Source organism: Drosophila mojavensis, unplaced genomic scaffold (genome assembly GCF_018153725.1).
Source record: "Drosophila mojavensis isolate 15081-1352.22 unplaced genomic scaffold, ASM1815372v1 contig_36, whole genome shotgun sequence".
Lineage (NCBI taxonomy): Eukaryota > Metazoa > Arthropoda > Insecta > Diptera > Drosophilidae > Drosophila > Drosophila mojavensis.
Window position 1 is genome coordinate 876,331 of NW_025318858.1, and position 17,678 is coordinate 894,008.

General features: G+C 41.8%; 2 protein-coding genes and 1 long non-coding RNA gene across 4 annotated transcripts; 2 read left to right on the forward strand and 1 right to left on the reverse strand.

Moving 5' to 3' along the window:
• Positions 1-76: 76 nt before the first annotated feature.
• Positions 77-4,260, reverse strand: LOC6575628 (protein rhomboid). The gene is made up of 4 exons (XM_002001601.4): positions 3,947-4,260; positions 1,592-1,735; positions 1,339-1,518; positions 77-1,032 (listed from the first exon to the last, which is right to left on the reverse strand). The coding sequence occupies exons 1-4, from the start codon at positions 4,151-4,153 to the stop codon at positions 820-822; spliced, it is 744 nt and encodes a 247-aa protein (XP_002001637.2). The 5' UTR covers positions 4,154-4,260; the 3' UTR covers positions 77-819.
• A 4,596-nt stretch (positions 4,261-8,856) lies between these two features.
• On the forward strand, positions 8,857-11,640 carry LOC6575629 (gustatory and pheromone receptor 33a). Of its 2 annotated transcripts, XM_002001602.4 has the most exons (5): positions 8,857-9,228; positions 9,303-9,739; positions 10,120-10,524; positions 10,633-11,098; positions 11,386-11,640. In XM_002001602.4, the coding sequence occupies exons 1-5, from the start codon at positions 9,199-9,201 to the stop codon at positions 11,470-11,472; spliced, it is 1,425 nt and encodes a 474-aa protein (XP_002001638.1). In that variant the 5' UTR covers positions 8,857-9,198; the 3' UTR covers positions 11,473-11,640. The 2 variants fall into 2 exon arrangements, 1 of the variants encoding a protein (XP_002001638.1); XR_006357189.1 differs by lacking the exons at positions 8,857-9,228; positions 9,303-9,739; positions 10,120-10,524; positions 10,633-11,098 and adding an exon at positions 11,171-11,326.
• Positions 11,641-14,584: 2,944 nt separating this feature from the next.
• LOC122757239 lies at positions 14,585-17,393 on the forward strand. The gene is made up of 2 exons (XR_006357190.1): positions 14,585-14,672; positions 17,361-17,393. It is a non-coding gene; the product is annotated as an uncharacterized LOC122757239 (long non-coding RNA).
• Positions 17,394-17,678: the final 285 nt, after the last annotated feature.

The window sequence follows — 17,678 nt, forward strand, 5'->3', positions numbered from 1 at the left end:
CAATTTAAATTAATTTGGATTCTTCTGTAACGGATATGTCTCGCTCTCTCTCTCTCTCTCTCTCTCTCTCTCTCTCTCTCTCTCTCTCTCTCTCTCTCTCTCTCTCTCTCTCGTTCTGTCTCTCGCTCTCTCGTTCTGTCACTCTCTCTCCTTCATCCCATCTCTAATTATTTACTCCTTAAAACTACGTTACATAATTATTTGCTTTGTGTTCTTAAAGGTTTTATAAATTTATGCTGTTGATATGATTGTAATACGAAATTCATTTTCTAACCTAAACAAAAAACTTATCGACTACCCTCGTTCATACAAATCTATTGGAATTTAGATCACATTTTCTGATAACTGATTCGATTAACCTGAAAACTATTCAATTGATTCATTGAGAATCCACCAAATCCACCAAAGCAGTCTCGACGTTAGTGAGTTATGAGCCAGTGCTATAAATAAATTGAAGCTAATTGCAGTGCTAAATGAAAATGATCAATGATCCAGTTTAGATGGGCATAAATATAAAAACATAAATATGTAATTACCCTTGCCTTATACATTATTCCACCTAATTAGCTGAGTCATCAGATTGAGTCTATAAAATCGATTCGATGGTGTAAAAATAACACTTTACCAACTGTAGCATAGAAATTTATGGATGCCCTTAAGAGTCAATAGCTTGGCCATAAAAGCCAAGCGTAAATACTGCCAGAAATTTATTCGATGAATTTGATTTGGCTTTTTCCGGCGGATTCGAGTTGAATTGCAAATGTTGAGACCAAATGAAGGCAGATCTAATCGAATCTGGAATCGATCGAGCACAGTTAATTACAAATTTGGTGTTTCCGACGAGATTCGCCTGTAAATAAGAAAGCCGCATATCAATCCGGCCACGCCCCCACCCAAATGGGCCTCCAGACTGATGCGCGGGTTGCGATTGTCATTGAGGCAGAAGTGATAAATCGTGTATGCCGCATTGCTGACGAACAAGCTCAGGAGGACGGCGACGCGCCAAGTACGATGCGACAATTTTGAGAAATTCTATGGGAAAATAATAGAAAAAACCAAATCAAAAAGTTAATGAAAAAAGTGAATAACGAAGTAAGAAGGTCGGGCATTGCCGACTGAGCGATACGCTGCTCACAGGGCTGGAAAAATTGGCAAATGGTGGAAGGCCGATTGTGCATTAGTTTAATATGTATGAAGTGGCAGCTTGGTGACTGTCCAACTGTAATTAGAGAATTTCAAACAAGCCAATATACCCGATAGCCGCATGTGAACAGTGTATGGCAAAATAGAAATCAAATTAAGCTGCGGTTGCATTCGATTTAGCCACAGTTGACTGACCAAAACCAGGTGGGGCACATGACTGCACAGCATGGCATAGACTCCCGCCGATGCGCCGAGCAGCGAGAGCCCCGGCTGCAGACTGGCGTTGGCCAGGCCGCCACAAAGGCCGCCCGTTACATAGACGACGCCCAAGCGCCAGTGACCTTGCTCCACTTCCAGGTAGACGCCAATGAAGCACTGAACCCAAAAGAACAGAAGAAAACCAAAAAGCATAAGCCGCGTGGCTCAGTGTGTGGTGGCTGGGACCCACCTGCAGGCAGATGTTGATCCACAGGTGCCAGAGATCAGCGTGGAGCAGCATGTAGGTAAAGAAGCGCCAATACTCGTGCCCCAGCTCCGGCTTGAATATGAGGCGCCGCTGCATGCACGCGTTGGCAATCAGATACAGCGAGATCTGTGAATGGCAGAAGAGAAGGCGACAAGTCAGACAAATGAGCGACCTTAAACGATAGACATTAAGACATTACACTGGGCTACAAGACTGAGACAGTGCGAAATGTTCCAGACTGAGTTCTTGGCTATGACTCCTCAATAAGATGAGGGTACTCAAGAGCTAAGAGATTGCATGAAGATTAAGATAGACAGACAGACATATGTGATGTAATGTAATATCTAATTTGTATATTTGTATATATGCTTGATGTATTCCAAAATAAGGAAGTCAATTATTCATGAGCACATCTCTGGAGCAGAAGATCCTTTAGTAATTTCACAGGTTTGGTACTTTCCCATTTACCATACCCCACTTGATAAGGTGTGTGTGCTAAAGACCATATTCTCCACATTGAGCTCCATTCATCTAATTCATTTTGTAATTTTTATTATTCATAAACCATACTTTTAATCTATGACATGTTGTGTCTATAGCTCTCTAATTGATATTCATTGTGGGTTGCTTTGCTTTTGGCACACATACCTAAAGCGAAGTTGCTGGAGATGGCTTATTTTAGATAGCTAAACGAAATCGAACTGTCAAATTTATTTTGTAATGTCTACTCAATATACAATATATTTTCCATAAATATATAATTTTTCTTGGTTACACTCTCCACTCTTTTATTGTACTCACTGTATACACTGTTTTCAAATACTTTCTATCCCACTTTGTTATCCCGAGAGAAAGAGAGACAACTGGCACATATCAAACTGCACACGCTCTGCTCAGTGCACTTTGTAGCACAGTGTAATCGATCAGAATGTTACAGCAACACAAAATGATGTCAGGCCATCTGTCACTTTCGCTCAGCTTCGCATCAGCCGAGTGTTGGACGTCCAAGTGTGAGTGCCAAGAAGCTTCAACACATTGTGCTGCCTGACAAGGCAGCAGCAACAACAACAACAACAACAGCAGCAACAACAACAAAACTATGCCAAATCGGTGCAACATGCATCACACCAAATATGACAAATGCCAGTTGCAACAATTTGGAGTCAACATCGAAGCTAACTGAAAAAGGCAATAGCCAAGTCGATTGTGATTGTGATTGGGATTGTGGAATGGGAATTGGAATTGAAGTTTACCAAATTATGTAATGTGGAATGGAATATCTTAAGCCTAGCCCAGAAACAGTTAAGAGAGCTCAAAGCGAGCGCCTATGAACAACTGATACAAATAGTGAGTTATAAAACAAGAGACGACAAATGGCAACTGGGGCGACTTTTCTAATGGGGAAACACTTGTGCGACTTCTTCAGCGACTGCGTGAGTGGCTCAGTGGGTGAGTGCAACCACTTGCACTGCAAACCACATTCGCACTTGCTGCAAGACAGCAGCCAGCCGGGCAGAGATCAGCTGACATTCGTGAAATCCATTGGAGCAGTCGGTCCTCTAGGCTGATTGGAAAGAGAATGAAAGCAAACTAGCTGAGCTAACAAATACAGATGCAGATACATAGGTAGAGTGGGTTATATATTAAGTGATGAATTAAGCTATAAAAGTCTCCCTTGGCATATTACACTAACGTCTAACGTGCTATGAATAGGTACGAAAATATAATACATAAATAAAAATATACTAACTATTTTTATTTTCTTACTTATTCATAAAAAATAACCTACTTAGACTTTAGTATTACACCCAAGAAATCGACAAATGAAACAAATGCTTATCTATTGTTTATGCAATTCATATATTAATAAATTTCCACTTAAAACCACATTTCCTTAGTTTTCTTAGCAAATTCAAATATTTCATTTGAAATGCAAGAAGGTGCGCATATTAAACGATAATCAAAGGGAATCTGATTCACTAAGGTGAATCATATGAGGAAGTTCTTTGTTAAATATTGCACTAATTGCACGACCTTAAATACCATAAATAAAATACGAAATTAACGATCGATTGTCCGATAAAGAGTAATAAGAGCTGATAACAGCAAAAGCGAATTGAGTCATTCGCATGCATTTCTGTTCTTTGTTAGCTTTTTTTTTTTTTTTTTTTGGTAAATCTAAAAATAAAACTATGACGTATCCTTGACATAAACAATAAATAGGCAAATAAACAATTCGAGATGAAAGTGAAAACAAAAAGTATCTCAGGCGGAGAACGATAAGCGGAGAGCATTGCTCATACGTCACGTCAGCCAACGGACTGGCTGTCTATCTACCTCCACAAAGGACATCTGCAGTAGGAACCAGGGCACGCGGCAAAGACGTCGTCGGTGCGATGAATGCGTCGACTTCGAGTCATCAATGGAACTCTTTTGCAGCGGCGCTCGCGGCTCTCGCGGCTCTCGCGGCTCTGACAGCAGCAACAGGCTGACATCCTTTGTGTTCTGTTTGCTGTCAGTGGGCTGCATTGATATTGCGCACATACACACACACGTAAGCACTTTTCTGACCGATAGCACAACTGCTTAACAATATACAACTCAAACGGAACGTCCGCTGCGCTTGGCACTTAATTCGCGACTACAGCTACAGCTATACAATACAATACAACTCACACACACACACACACACATATCGCTTTTGTTGCTGGCTACTTTTTCCCATCGATCGTTTGATCAGTCATTGGAAGCTATGACTACGACGCATATCCAAAACTCATTGCATACTTTTAAGCGTAAACTACATTTCTGTTTGGTTTGTGTCTTGGCTAAACAAATGTAAACTAGACTTGCTCACGATTTTTTGTGTATTTTAGACAGATATTGTAAAACTATTATTAAATATATTGGCTTTTGCTGGCTAGACTAGATTAGAATTTGAAATATTCTAATACTAATGTATCGGTATTCATGATGAGTCAACTGAGGTAAGTCCAGACCTAATTCTGTCTATTTAAATAAATGTTCATACATTCTATAATTTAAGATATATATAAATAATTTAGAATTAATTCAACGCAAATTATGTAAATTTAAAAACCAATAAACATTATTTTTGCAATAAACAATCAAACGGTGTTTTAATTAACAGAGCTTTTTTGGTGGCATTTAATGTTCAAAAATCAACGGTCAATGAAATTTACTTTGCATAATATTGTTGCCTAACTTAAGGTATACACTATAAAAAGTATTGCTGCATGACTTAGGGAGCTGCTGATGTGGCCGTTGGGACCTAAATTTGAACGGCGCTTTACAGAAGTATCAGGCGAACAGAAATGGCTAGCAGAATGAAAAATGTTAGTTAACAGTAACCTAACAGAATTATGTTAAATAACAGTTCTCTGTTAAGTCACTGTTAATCAACAGTGTCATCACTGTTAACTAACAGAATTCTGTTAGTTAACATAGGTCGCACTGTTAACTTACAGAATTCTGTTAGTTAACATAGGCCTCGCTGTTAACTAACATGATTCTGTTAAGCCACTGTACATTAACAGTTTGTTAACAGTGCACTGTTAACTGCGTTTTTCCACCCTACTTGTCGTTTCTGTTCACCTGGTACATCACCAAGATTACCGTGCAAATTTTGATCCCAAGGTGCTGCAGCTCATGTTAGCAATGTACAAAGCTGCTGAGCCAGCAATGCTGATGACTGTTATCTTAAACTAACTAACCGATATTGGGCTTACTTAATACGTCATAGCAAGGAGTATATTAATTATGTTAATGTTTTTATCAATGTTTATTATAAACAAAATCAAGATTTTTTAACAGTTCATGCTTAGACATTTCTACTTAAGTAAATGCCAGAAGCAGCTGTAGCTTTAGAGTAAATAAAACATTTCATAGAGAATCATAACTCAAATTGTTCTGTAGCTCGCAGACATATTTCCGACTTGTGGCATCTGACAGCCAGCCATTGGCAATTGCATTCAACATCAACAACATCAACAACAGCAGCAGCAACAATTGCATCAGAAGCAGCAGCAGCAGCAACAGCATCCTTGGCATTTGACATTTTGGCCAAATCAAACAGAAGTCCAATTGCCAGCAGCAAAGTTGCAGTTCCAGCAACAGCAACAACAACAACTACAACAACATGAAAACTCACAATGTTTACACGAGCAATCTGTTGTTGTTGCTGGCGTGGTGAAAAGCTTCGTCGGGCAGAGCAAACGCCGCTCTTCTGCTCTTCTGCTCTTCTGCTCAGCTGGGCAGTCGCTTGGGCTCGCTCTCTCGGGCTGGGCACGTGGCACGTGGAGCAGCGCCTGTCAGCAGCCAAGCGCTTTATGAATGGCAACAATGAAATATTTATATAACCCAAGCGCAACCAAATCAAACTCATTAAGGACCTCCCCCTCAGCTGGAGCTGAATCTGAAGGCTACGTGCCAAAGCAATCCCTGCTGGACTTTGAAAATGTTTGGTTTTTCTCCTTTTTGAATGGAAATGCACAGGGCAATACTGAAGTGGATGAATGAGTGAACTTGGACTGTGGAGCTTACTCAATCCATGCATAGCTCAACTAGCATTGGGGCGCTGCTCTTAGCCCTTCCCTGATAATGGACTAGTTAAAGCAAATAAACGCTTAAAACCTTTTAATTCATTTTATTTGGTTTTGCGAAATGTTCAACACGCTGTAGATCCGTCTTTCCTTCCGCCTACCCACTCATTCGTCTATTTGTCTGTCCGCCCTTCCGCCCATCCATCTGTTCATCCTTTCCTCCTTCGCCTCGTTACCCCCCTTTTCTTAAAATGTATTAAGATTATCCTGATACGCCCTACGTCTTCCAATCCTTTGAGGCTAGAGCTATATATACTTTGATTTAATATGAACAGGTATTGAGTAGTCGGTGCCACCCGTCTGCAGCATTCCTTCTTGTTTCCTTTAGTTAGTTTGTAAATTTTCACATTTTCTCTTCGCACTTAGCTCGTTATTAGAGTTCTTATCGGGGTTGCCGTAATGCCTCTAATGGACGCCGATAAGCTGCTGGCTATGTCTATGGAAAATCGAAGTCAAAATCAACATGCATTTTCCTTACATTTTCTTGGCAGGCTGAAGCTTCCCCAGCTTTCTCTCATTATGGTTGCGGTTCGAAAAAAACGTATAGGCAAATCTTGGCAGAAAATCTCTCGCAAACAAAGGGCGTATGAGCTGTGGGCGTGGCACTTGAATGTTTGCCACTTGATTGAGTGACTAAAGCGTCGCCACTTGGGACACCCGAGACCTAGCTGAGGGCTGTTTGCCGTAGGCGTGGCACTTGAGTTTATGAGCGCTATTTTATTGATAACGCCAAGGGGAGTAAATAAATAGGGCTGGAGGGGGAGTACGAGGCTAAGGACGAAGGAAGGCGAGAGAGGGACAGTGGGAGTGGAAGCATCATAAAACGCAACGTCTGATTAGCCAAAGAATTGGGCGTGTTTATGGCCAGAGCAGAGCAACTGCAATAACAATGAGTGAGATGAGGCAGCATCTGGGATTATGTCGAGAAAACAAAATAGACCGAAGGATGCTATCAAAATTTAGAGATGCAAATGATAGAGTTAGAATTAGTAGAATGAGGATGAGCAAGGGAGCAAGGGAGGAGGAATTATGGAACAGGCGCAGGAGGGAACGGAGTGGGAGAAGCTGGAGGAGGAGAGGCTAAGGTTAAAATTAAGCTGCGGCTAGCTGAGCAAGTGACTAAATATACGTATGTGTGTGTGTGTGTGTGTGTGTGTGTGTGTGTGTATGTGTGATATGTATGATATTATGTATGTGTAGCATGTATATATCTGTATATCTGAATATATGTATGTGTGTGACATGTTTCTGCGATGTGTATGGCATGCATATATACACACATATATATTGCATACTAACATATCTGTATGCATGCTGTTATAGGCTAACTTGTTTGTGTGTGTGTGTGTTGTGTTTGTATTTGTGCGGTCTTAACGCGTGCAAAGGCATAAGCCTCAAAGCAGCTGAATAAGATGTGTGTAAGCAGCTCCCCCACCTCTCGTCATATACATATCTATATACATACATACGTGTGTGTGTGTGTGTGTGTGCGCCGTGTATATGCTGTGCGTGCCTCAGTTGCAAACTCAATTATTAGCTACGCGTAGGCAAAAGGCAACACCTTCAGCGTGCGGCGTCTTCGCAAGTAACTTCATTCGCAACTATGGCACAGCCACGCCTACTCACACACTAGCTCTCAAGTTGCCTTCCCCCCTGTTACCCTTCACTCTGTGCAGCTGTCAGCTCTTGGGAAATTTGCATTTTATCATCCATGTGTGGGGTTCTAATGCTGCAAGGGGGCTTTGCTTTTAATTGGTTTTCTTTGGCTCCGCTCTAGAATTAACGCCATTTGCTGTAGCCGTAGTTGTTGTAGTTGCCATTGCCGTTGTAGCTGTAGTTGCTATAGTTGTAAGCTTGGGCTGAGGCTGCGGCCGGGCCGTAACTTATAATTGTTTAATTAGCAAGTAAAATACGGTGCAAATATGTGGAAATTATTGGATCAACCACACAGAACCATGCGAAACTCAAGCGAAACAATGCAAACTCCCCGTAGGAGTATTTTCTGTAACGATGTGAAAATTCAATTAACATGCAGAGCGCTAGAAATGGTAAACAAAATTATAAATGAGACGACATTAGATTGGATTAGCTCAGATTACTGACTAATGAGTAAATTTTGAAATGTTTCTTTACTGTTGTGTGCCCAGATCGGAGTGTTAAGAGTTGAGTTTAAAGTTAGTAATAAAGTGCAAAAGGATAAGGAGTTATCAGAAATGAAACACATAAAATTGCTCAAATAAAAACCCAATAAAATGTATTTACTATTTGATAGAAATTGAGAGACAGAGTAGAAGGAGCAAAGTCGGATACATTTATAATAGTCATTTATTTCTCATATTTATAGTCGCCCTATAAAATAAAATATATATTAACAGATCTACTATATATTATATATATTAAATTATATTTATATTTACTCTTATTAATAAATACAATTTGTAAATATAAATCCATGTCCAAAATTTTAATTTAATACTATTTAATTTTTATTTATTAGTATTTTTTTTTTTTTTTTTAATTTCTTCAAATTTAAATTATCAAAAATATTTAATTTTTTGTTATTATTATGAATTTTAATTATTATATTGAGTCTTTTAAAATTATAATGAATATAAATAATTTAATTAGGTAAACAACCAAAGAAAATTCTCTCAAAAATAAAACACACTACACACAGTCAACTAAAGTTAATGAAAACCTGAATATATGCATAGACAGCAATAGTAATTTCGCTCAGTGCATTTGTCGGCTCACATTTAATAAGCTAAAAGCATATTGAGCGGCGCTGAACTCCGAAGATATTTATCTTAAACATATGCGCATTATTCAGTCAATAGAACCATTTTATTATGACAACAAACTAAATAAATACGGGGCCGATTCGAGTGCCACGCGAGCTGCCAGCTTAGTGCAGAGCGTGCAACAAAACGGGGCAGTTTACAGACAAATAGCAGAAAAGAAGGAAAAATGATTCAGGTTATGAATTGGCTCTCCATGGTCGGTTACGCATATATTTCATTCATTTTGGGTGCCTTTAAATATTTCTTTAAACTTATTTGACCTACGTCTAGGCCATAGGCCTGATACCGCTAAACCGCCAGCAATCGAAGTCGAACTTTGTGCTGGACTATGCCATGATGGTGATTGTGCCCTGCCTCTACTTGGCCTCCTATCTGGGCATCAACTTGATGGAGAGCTTCGGCCTGCCCTTCCTCGATGCCTGCAACAGCGTCTGCCGGCTGAGCAACAACCTGTTCATGCACCTGGGCGCCTTCCTCTATGTGACGATCACCCTGCTCAGTCTCTACCGGCGCAAGCAGTTCTTTGTGGACTTCGAGACGCGCCTGGCGGAGATCGATGAGGTCATCCAGAAGTGCCGACGCGTTGCCGAACTGGACAAGGGGCGCGCCCAGGCGGTCAAGCACAGTGTCGCCTACCACTTCACCTGGCTCTTTGTCTTCAGCGTGTTCATCTTTGCCCTGTACTACGACTCCAAGGAGCTGTATGCGTGAGTATGATAGACTAACGAGATACCCTATTCTAGATGAGAAAAGTGAAAGTGGAAACGTAACTAAATAAATATCTTACCAGTTGTCAAGTGGCAGGAGAGCCGAAACTAGTGATAGATAGATAGAAGACAGCTTATATCACATTAACAGCGCACTGTTATTGCCATGTTATTTCATTTTTCGCCCTACTATACTCATTTCTGTTTCAATTTCATTCTGGTCCCATTTATTATCATATATTAATTACAGAAATCTGTCTCGACAGCCAACAGGTCGAGCTATAAATCACTCTACAAACGTCTCGCTTTTACTCTCTCTGCCTCTCTCTCTCTCTCTCTCTCTCTGTCACTCTCTCTCTCTCTCTACTTCTCATTTTCAGCACCTTTGGCGAGTATGCGATAATACCATTTATGGTGTCGAGCTTCCCATATCTGGCTGGCAGCATTATCCAAGGCGAATTCATCTATCATGTGTCTGTCATTTCGAATCGCTTCGAGCAAATAAATAAGCTCTTCGAGAAGATAAACCAGGAGGCGCGCCACCGCCACGCCCCGCTCACAGTCTTCGACATCGAGAGCGAGGGCAAGAAGCAGGAGCGCAAGCCAACGCCCGCCGAAAAAGCAGCCGCCACCAAAGCCATCTACAGCACCGATCCCAAGTTGGCGGATGAGCTGAAGGCCCAAAAGGCGCTGCCGGCCAACCAGCAGAGCGAGCTGAACTCCAGCGATGAGGAGGACGAGGATATCTTCGACTACAACGAGGGCATGATGGAAGAGAATACCGGGTGAGCTTAAGGAGATGATATCATTAAAGAGTACTGGATTTCCTTTTAATATTTACATATCTTAAAAATAATAATAAAACTTGTTTATTCCTTACTCAACTTTCGTAGCACCACATCAGAGGCCAATTTGCCGGATCTGTTCAAGCTGCACGACAAAATACTCGCGCTGAGCGTTATGACTAACGGGGAGTTCGGACCACAGTGCGTACCCTATATGGCGGCCTGCTTTGTGGTCAGCATCTTCGGCATATTCCTCGAGACGAAGGTCAACTTCATAGTCAGCGGCAAGAGTCGCCTGCTGGACTACGTGACCTATCTGTATGTCATCTGGAGCTTTACCACCATGGTGGTGGCCTACATAGTGCTCCGGCTCTGCTGCAACGCCAACAACCATTCCAAGCAATCGGCGATGATTGTGCACGAGATCATGCAGAAGAAGCCGGCCTTTATGCTGAGCAACGATCTCTTCTACAACAAGATGAAGTCCTTCACTCTGCAGTTCCTGCACTGGGAGGGCTACTTCCAGTTCAATGGCATCGGGCTCTTCGCACTGGACTACACATTCATATTCTCGGTGAGGCACGGCAAATGTCTGTTGACAGCTTCAAATTCATTTCAATACTGCTTTAGAAAAGTGAAGTGGGCATATTAGTTTTTGAATAATTATTGACTAGAAGCATTCGACTTTGAATATCTATAAAAGTCGGCTGATAGAGTTTCGAACTAGTTCCAATTCAACTGTTATTACTTAGTTTCTACATCATGCCAGTTCAGTTCATTTCCAAAGGGTTTCAGCGAACGAGTATTAAACAGTCGCTTATCTTCGAATAAATTGCTTCAATTTAATTTCATTTTTTTCAGACTGTGAGTGCAGCCACGTCGTATTTGATTGTCCTGCTGCAGTTCGACATGACGGCAATATTGCGCAACGAGGGCCTCATGACCTAAGCGTTTCGCTCCAATGCAATTAAATGTGGATGTGTTTTTCATTTAAGCATTGCTCTACTCTATTTTTGTGTCACATTTTTAACAACTTTTATTCAGCACTGCAAAACTTTGGAATTTGCGATGAAATACAACGAATCACTCGATGGACAGCTTTAAATGTGTGAAATATATTTTGATTATTTACTCAAAGCAAAAATGTTTTTAGTTCAAATTGAATTTGAAGGCGAAAACTGATAATTTTTGAATAATCTGTGCTTGATTTATAGAGGAGTAGGGAAAACTCTATAGAAACTGAGAGTTTTCACGCGTATTGCAATCGAAAGGAATACTTAATACAAACTAGATATAGAAACTATGTAGACTTTACAACCAAAATAACTGTAGCTCAGATAAGAAAATAAGAGAACTAACGCAACAGGACAGCTGTTGATGTTCGGTGCCGTTAATCGCATCAGTGCGCGTTGTTCAACACTGCCGCGGTTAACCCAAGGTAGCTGCAAATTGACGAAGGCGAATGGATGAGGCAGGAGGGATGGGGAGGGGGAGATGGCGCTCTAACACAATTTTATCAACTGTCAATTGAAAAACACGATTTGCCAGTCATTCAGGCTTACAGTGGCCGGAGGAAGTGGGAAGCGGGAGGCGGAAAGCAGGAAGGATGGAGGAGGCAGCGTGTGAAGTGCTGAGCCGCCATTTTGTGGCTGTCAAACGGAAGCGGCGAAGTGTGAAGCAAAAAGTAAGAACATGCCGCAATTTCCGCTTTTAATCACGCTTAGCGCAACGGAAATGTGCACGAAATTCGCTTGCACTTTGCAATTGGCCGCAGCTGAGAGTGACAGATGTATGCTATACAGATAGACATATATACACATACATAATGCATGTACATGTGTTTTTGGCTCAATTAACATAGAGCGAAAGGCTGCCTGCCACAGAGCGGAGCCTCCGAGGTGCAGGCAATCAATTAATATTTTCGATATTATGACGACCCGTCAAATAAAATTGATTTTCATGTGAGACTCTGTATGTGTGTGTGTGTGTGTGTGTGTTTGTGAGTGTGTGCTGACCAGATAAAGTGTAGCTTATATTACACGGCAGCTAGCGATGCGAGGTGTGGAGCCTCATCAATGCCATAAATCAATACGACGCGCAAATGTCACATGTTTGACCAGTAGCGCTGCAACTTTATAGAGAGCGAAAGAGAAGCAGACAGAGAGAGAGAGAGAGAGAGCGAGAGAGAGAGAGGGAGGGCAAACAGAAGCAGCAACAGGCCACACATTACCTGCAAATTACGTCAACTGTTGCCCATAGCACAAACCACTTGAATGACTGCCTCGCTCTCACCCACTCACCCACTCCCTCTCTCTCTCTCTCTCTCTGCCTCCCTCTTGCTCTGTCGCTCTCCGTATCTGGCTCACTCTCCCACTCCCAGCAGGCAACGTGACCAAGTGAAATGTCAGGGCACTTTTAAGAGTTCATTTGGAATGTAGCAAATTGTATAAACTACCAAACAGGACAAACAGGACGAGCAGCCAGACAGGATGAAGAGGGACAGACGGACAGATGGACAGAAGGACAGACACTGACACAGACAACGTAGCGCACATTTATTGGTGGGCGGGGCTAATTCAAACACAATACCAACAGGTTGTCATCGTTGTTGTCTTCGCTCTTGTTGTTGTTGTTGTTGTTGTTGTTGTTGTTGTTGTTGTTGTTGTTATTTGAGTAATTGAGACTAAAATGCATTGGCCTTCAACCCAGCTCGCATGGAAAACTTTTATTTGTCTACAGCTGAGGATTTATTATGCTCAAATCATTGGCACTGACAGCTGAGCGTACAATAGCGTGTTGTACAACACTGGCAAATCCTTTGTGGAATGCGGCTTAATCCATTGGCAACAGTAAATCCTGCTCGAAAATAACTCAGTTGCCAGAGCTGCAGTCGGGTAAAGGCCATTGAAAATGAACTATAAAGCTAGAAAGTATTAGACTAATCTCATTAGAATAGTTAAAAGTCTCTAAGAATCTGCCGAACATGAAACTGTAAGTAAGAAAACTCCAGGCGACTAGAAGATACACCTCATATCGACTAGAAGATACACCCCATATCGCAAACAATGTCTGCATGTCTTGCAATTATCTATGCTCAAATCAAATCTGAGTCGCACCTCCTCGACAACATGGTACGCCTCTACCAATTCCACTTCTATGCCTATGCCTAACTGTCTGTCTCTAGTTGCAGGGATGTAAGAGATATGCTGTTATATCTGACATTTAATTGTGTCCTTCATTATTTACAATGCAACAGCAAGAACGTGATCTGAGAGTGCTGCTGGACCTTTTATTGATAGACAGAGGGATGAATAGGCAGACGTAAGGATGGACAGACAGACAAATGCACAAATTAGCTAGAGGAGAGGATAGACTAGCGGACGTATAGACGTACTTTGCTATATTAGCTCAACCCATCGTCCAAATCAAGACTACATATACCCCATCGTGTCCGCCACGCCCTCTAGACTGGGCACGTATTTATATAGTATAATATGGACTATATTTTCGAGTGTTTCGAGCACGCTAAATAACCTGTTAGCTTATGACTAGCAGCTCGGGGTGGCAACTCTGGCGCAAAAGCTTTTACACTACAGGTGTCTGTGGGCCAGCGAACAACAGAGAGCAGAGGCAAAGCAGCAGCAGCAGCAGCAGCAGCAGCAACAGGAGCAGCTGTGGTGAGTTGAGCACAGAGCGCGCTCTCTCAGTCAGACACAAACGCCCACACATGTACACACACACACACACACACAGTCAGACAGGAAATATCCTTGAGAAGACAAGCAAACACCCTCGGCCAAGCGAAGGCAAATTGTGCGAGGACTTTGGCTGCTGTTGCTGCTGTTGTTGTTGCTGTTGTTGTTGCTGTTGCTGTTGCTGCTGTTGTCGACCAAATCAAATCAAACTGATAACAAATAGCAACAACAACTGGCTGACAGGATGCGTGAGAGAGCTCCACTCGTTCGCTCGCTCGCTCGTGCGTCCTTTCGTTCGCTCGTGTCGCGCACGAAGCATCGCCTGCACAACATATTCGAACTTTAAAGGACTCCTGGCAACTGTTGGCGGAACAGTTCGTGGCGGAGTTGCGAGTGCGTTGGTTGTGCGACCTGAAGAACATCGAGGCGAAACCAAGTCATATAGAGAAACCTGTGCGTGTGCGTGTGCGTGAGTGTGTGTGTCAGTGTGGGTGGCTGCCTCTACATACATAAGACTGTGTGTGTGTGTGGTTGTTGCTGTTGTCGTCGTTGTTGTTGTTGTTGTAATGAAAAGCGAAAGTTCTGCGGGCGGCGTCAAATTTTGTGTGGCAAATTTAATTAACAATAAGTCGCCAAAGTGCAGACGCAGAAATTCCAGCTCGTACTCCCCATTTGGGCTAGTATTGTAGCTCCCACTACTTGTTTTTCGGGAACAGTTGGAAATGCGTTTTGGTTTTGGCTCTGTTGAATAACCAGCGCAGAGATGCGCAAATGGCGCCGCGTGGGCGTCTGCCTCCAAACAAGAAACATGAAGAAAAAAACGGTAGCAGCAGCAGCTATGTGTGTGCCCCGCCCCCTGCTCAGCTATAGATATATCTGAGATTTCTACTTACAGGTTGTTCTTTTTGCTTTTCGTGACCTTGCAGAAAAGTAATAAAACTTTTGCTCCAAGAATGTGTTTTGCATAGTCGAGGCGAGGTAGGGATAGAGATAGAGGTGGAGATAGAGGCAGAGGTCGAAGTATACGACGAACACATTTGGAAGAAAAAACATGACTTGAATGGCTTGTTCAAGTTTGCTGTAGCTAAAAGCTATCAACGACAGAAGTATAAACACTTTGTTCCATGCACTTGCGTTCAATAGCAAAATGAAAACTAAATTTTACTGCAGCGAGAAGCGCTGTCAGAAAAGATAAGCTATACGCGCTCTGAAGAGGCAACTGTCAAAAGCAGGCGAACAAAGAGTTAGTCTGAATAGAGCTCAGATCTCCCACTTTGTATCAAATAATCCTGAAAGAAAGAAGCAAAGCCCAAAACTATTTAGCAGCTAAACTTCTTAGCTGCCTGTCAACGAATAGAAAACTCGGTGAAAGCCAAGCCAGTGACAAAGAAACCTAGAGACTGACGCTTCTCTCTTCATGTTCAATGAGCAGAAGGAAGAACCTAAACGAAAGTTTAAGTGAAGGACAAAACAAGATATTGTGTGTAAAATTTGTGACCAAATAAACAAGAAATTAGTAAGTAAGAATAAACTGCGAAAGGATACTCTGCTTCTCTCTTCAATTTTATTCAATACAAAAAATAGCTAGAAAATTTTGAAGAACAAGGCGAGAAAGCAAAGCAATTCCGGTCTGCAATTTCTATAGAGAAGCACGACTGGAAGCTACTGATAAGTTTCAAAAGAGAGAAGCTTAGCAAAGTAATAATTCTCAAAGTTTTTTGAAGGATAGTCAAGAAAATAATCCTGCATGCCAAAGGTAGATAAGGTTTTACGATGCTCGCCCGCACTATAAGAGAGAAGCAGCAGAGAGAAGCAACGTCGCATTGAATAGCCTCCGCTCTAAATTATCTGCAAATTTCTATATAGAAATATTAATTTTGCGTCTCAAATTCTATTCATAGACTCAAACCTTTTCTTCGCTTCTCTCTGCACGGCTTTCTCCTCCAACATTTTAATGGCTTTTGCATAACCACAGTTCGAAGGGTCGTCGAGACGCGGCTCTATCACAGTTCCACTTCCACTTTCTGTGCCAGTTCCGTTTTCATTTTCATTTCCACTTCTCGCGCTCAACTTCCATTAAGTAAATTCTTATTTCCTGTTTGAGCTGCGCATTTAAGGAGCATGTCAACCCGGAGTTGTATTTATTTTTCCATTTCTTTCGGTCACGTCTCTCCTACTTTTTACATGGTCTACTTTTTTCGCTCTGCACTGTGGCCAATTTGTTGGGGAATTAAATTTGCTGCGTATGCCCCGCCATAAAATATTGTAATTAACTTTGGCCCGCAGGCCTGGGGGTCGGCCTAGGCGTTAATGAGGCAACAGGTTTTTCGGGATTTCGCGAAACGCTTCAATTAACCAACACTAAGAGCTCTGCAGCTAATAAATATTCATAAAGTGTGCGAATGTGTCGAAGCCATCGACTGACAACTGAGCCACAACTTTCGTCGGGGCCACAAAGTTTCCACTTCATTCCTTGGGCTAGAGCTGATGGAAACTCTGGCATCGAGCACAAGAGTTGAGGCACCAAACTAACATGTGACATTTCGGCAGAGAGTCAAAACTTTATCCGCTCTAAAGTTGGCTGCATCAAAGGACTCAGCTGACATGCCGCCGACACGAACGGAATTTGGGGAAGGAGCCTGAGCAAGTTCTTTCAGCTTAAATTCGAGCATCCCTCAAGCTGCTTTTAGCGGCAGCTTAAATGCTTTGCTAGCTATTTATAAGACAGCTTATGGCCAAAGCCGAGGTGTGCTCAGAAAGTATCTCGATTTTGTTGATACTCCACTGCCTCAACCTTTTCGATATTTGACTATACCAAGGGACATTCTGCCTAGACCAGGTAACTGATGAGACGGTAATTACTTTGGAGAACAGAAAGAACTATTTATGCAAATCACAGAATTCGCATTACTTTTGGAACTCACCTCGCATGTCCGTCCTACCTCATGTATTCTGAAATTGTGAAAGCCAATCAGAAACTACATAAATGCTACAAATTCAATAAGCAAACAAGCGGCAAATGAACTTAACAGACACATGGAGGGCGAGAGAGAGGGAGAGAGTAAGAGTGAGTGAGAGAACGAGAGGCAGCATCTGTGTTTGGGCTTGCGAAATTTAAATATCTTCACATATCATCAATAGAATTGAATTATAAAAGAAAGTAAAAACAAAATCTAAAAAAGAAAAAAGAAAAAACAAATTTTAATAAAAACAAAAGAGACAGAGAATAAGAGTGAGAGTGAGAGTGAGAGAGCGAGATAGAGAAGAAATTGAATTGAATTGAAGTGAAACGACAAAAGCAATACAAGTGCGTGGGCCTCATGTCTGAGAGCCTGAAACACAATACGTAAAATACAGATTTAAGTACGTGAAAGCCTGCCACAGACAGCGCGCGCACACATACATACAAACAACAACAGCTTAAAATAATATCAAAAATAAAAGCCACAAAAACAAGAG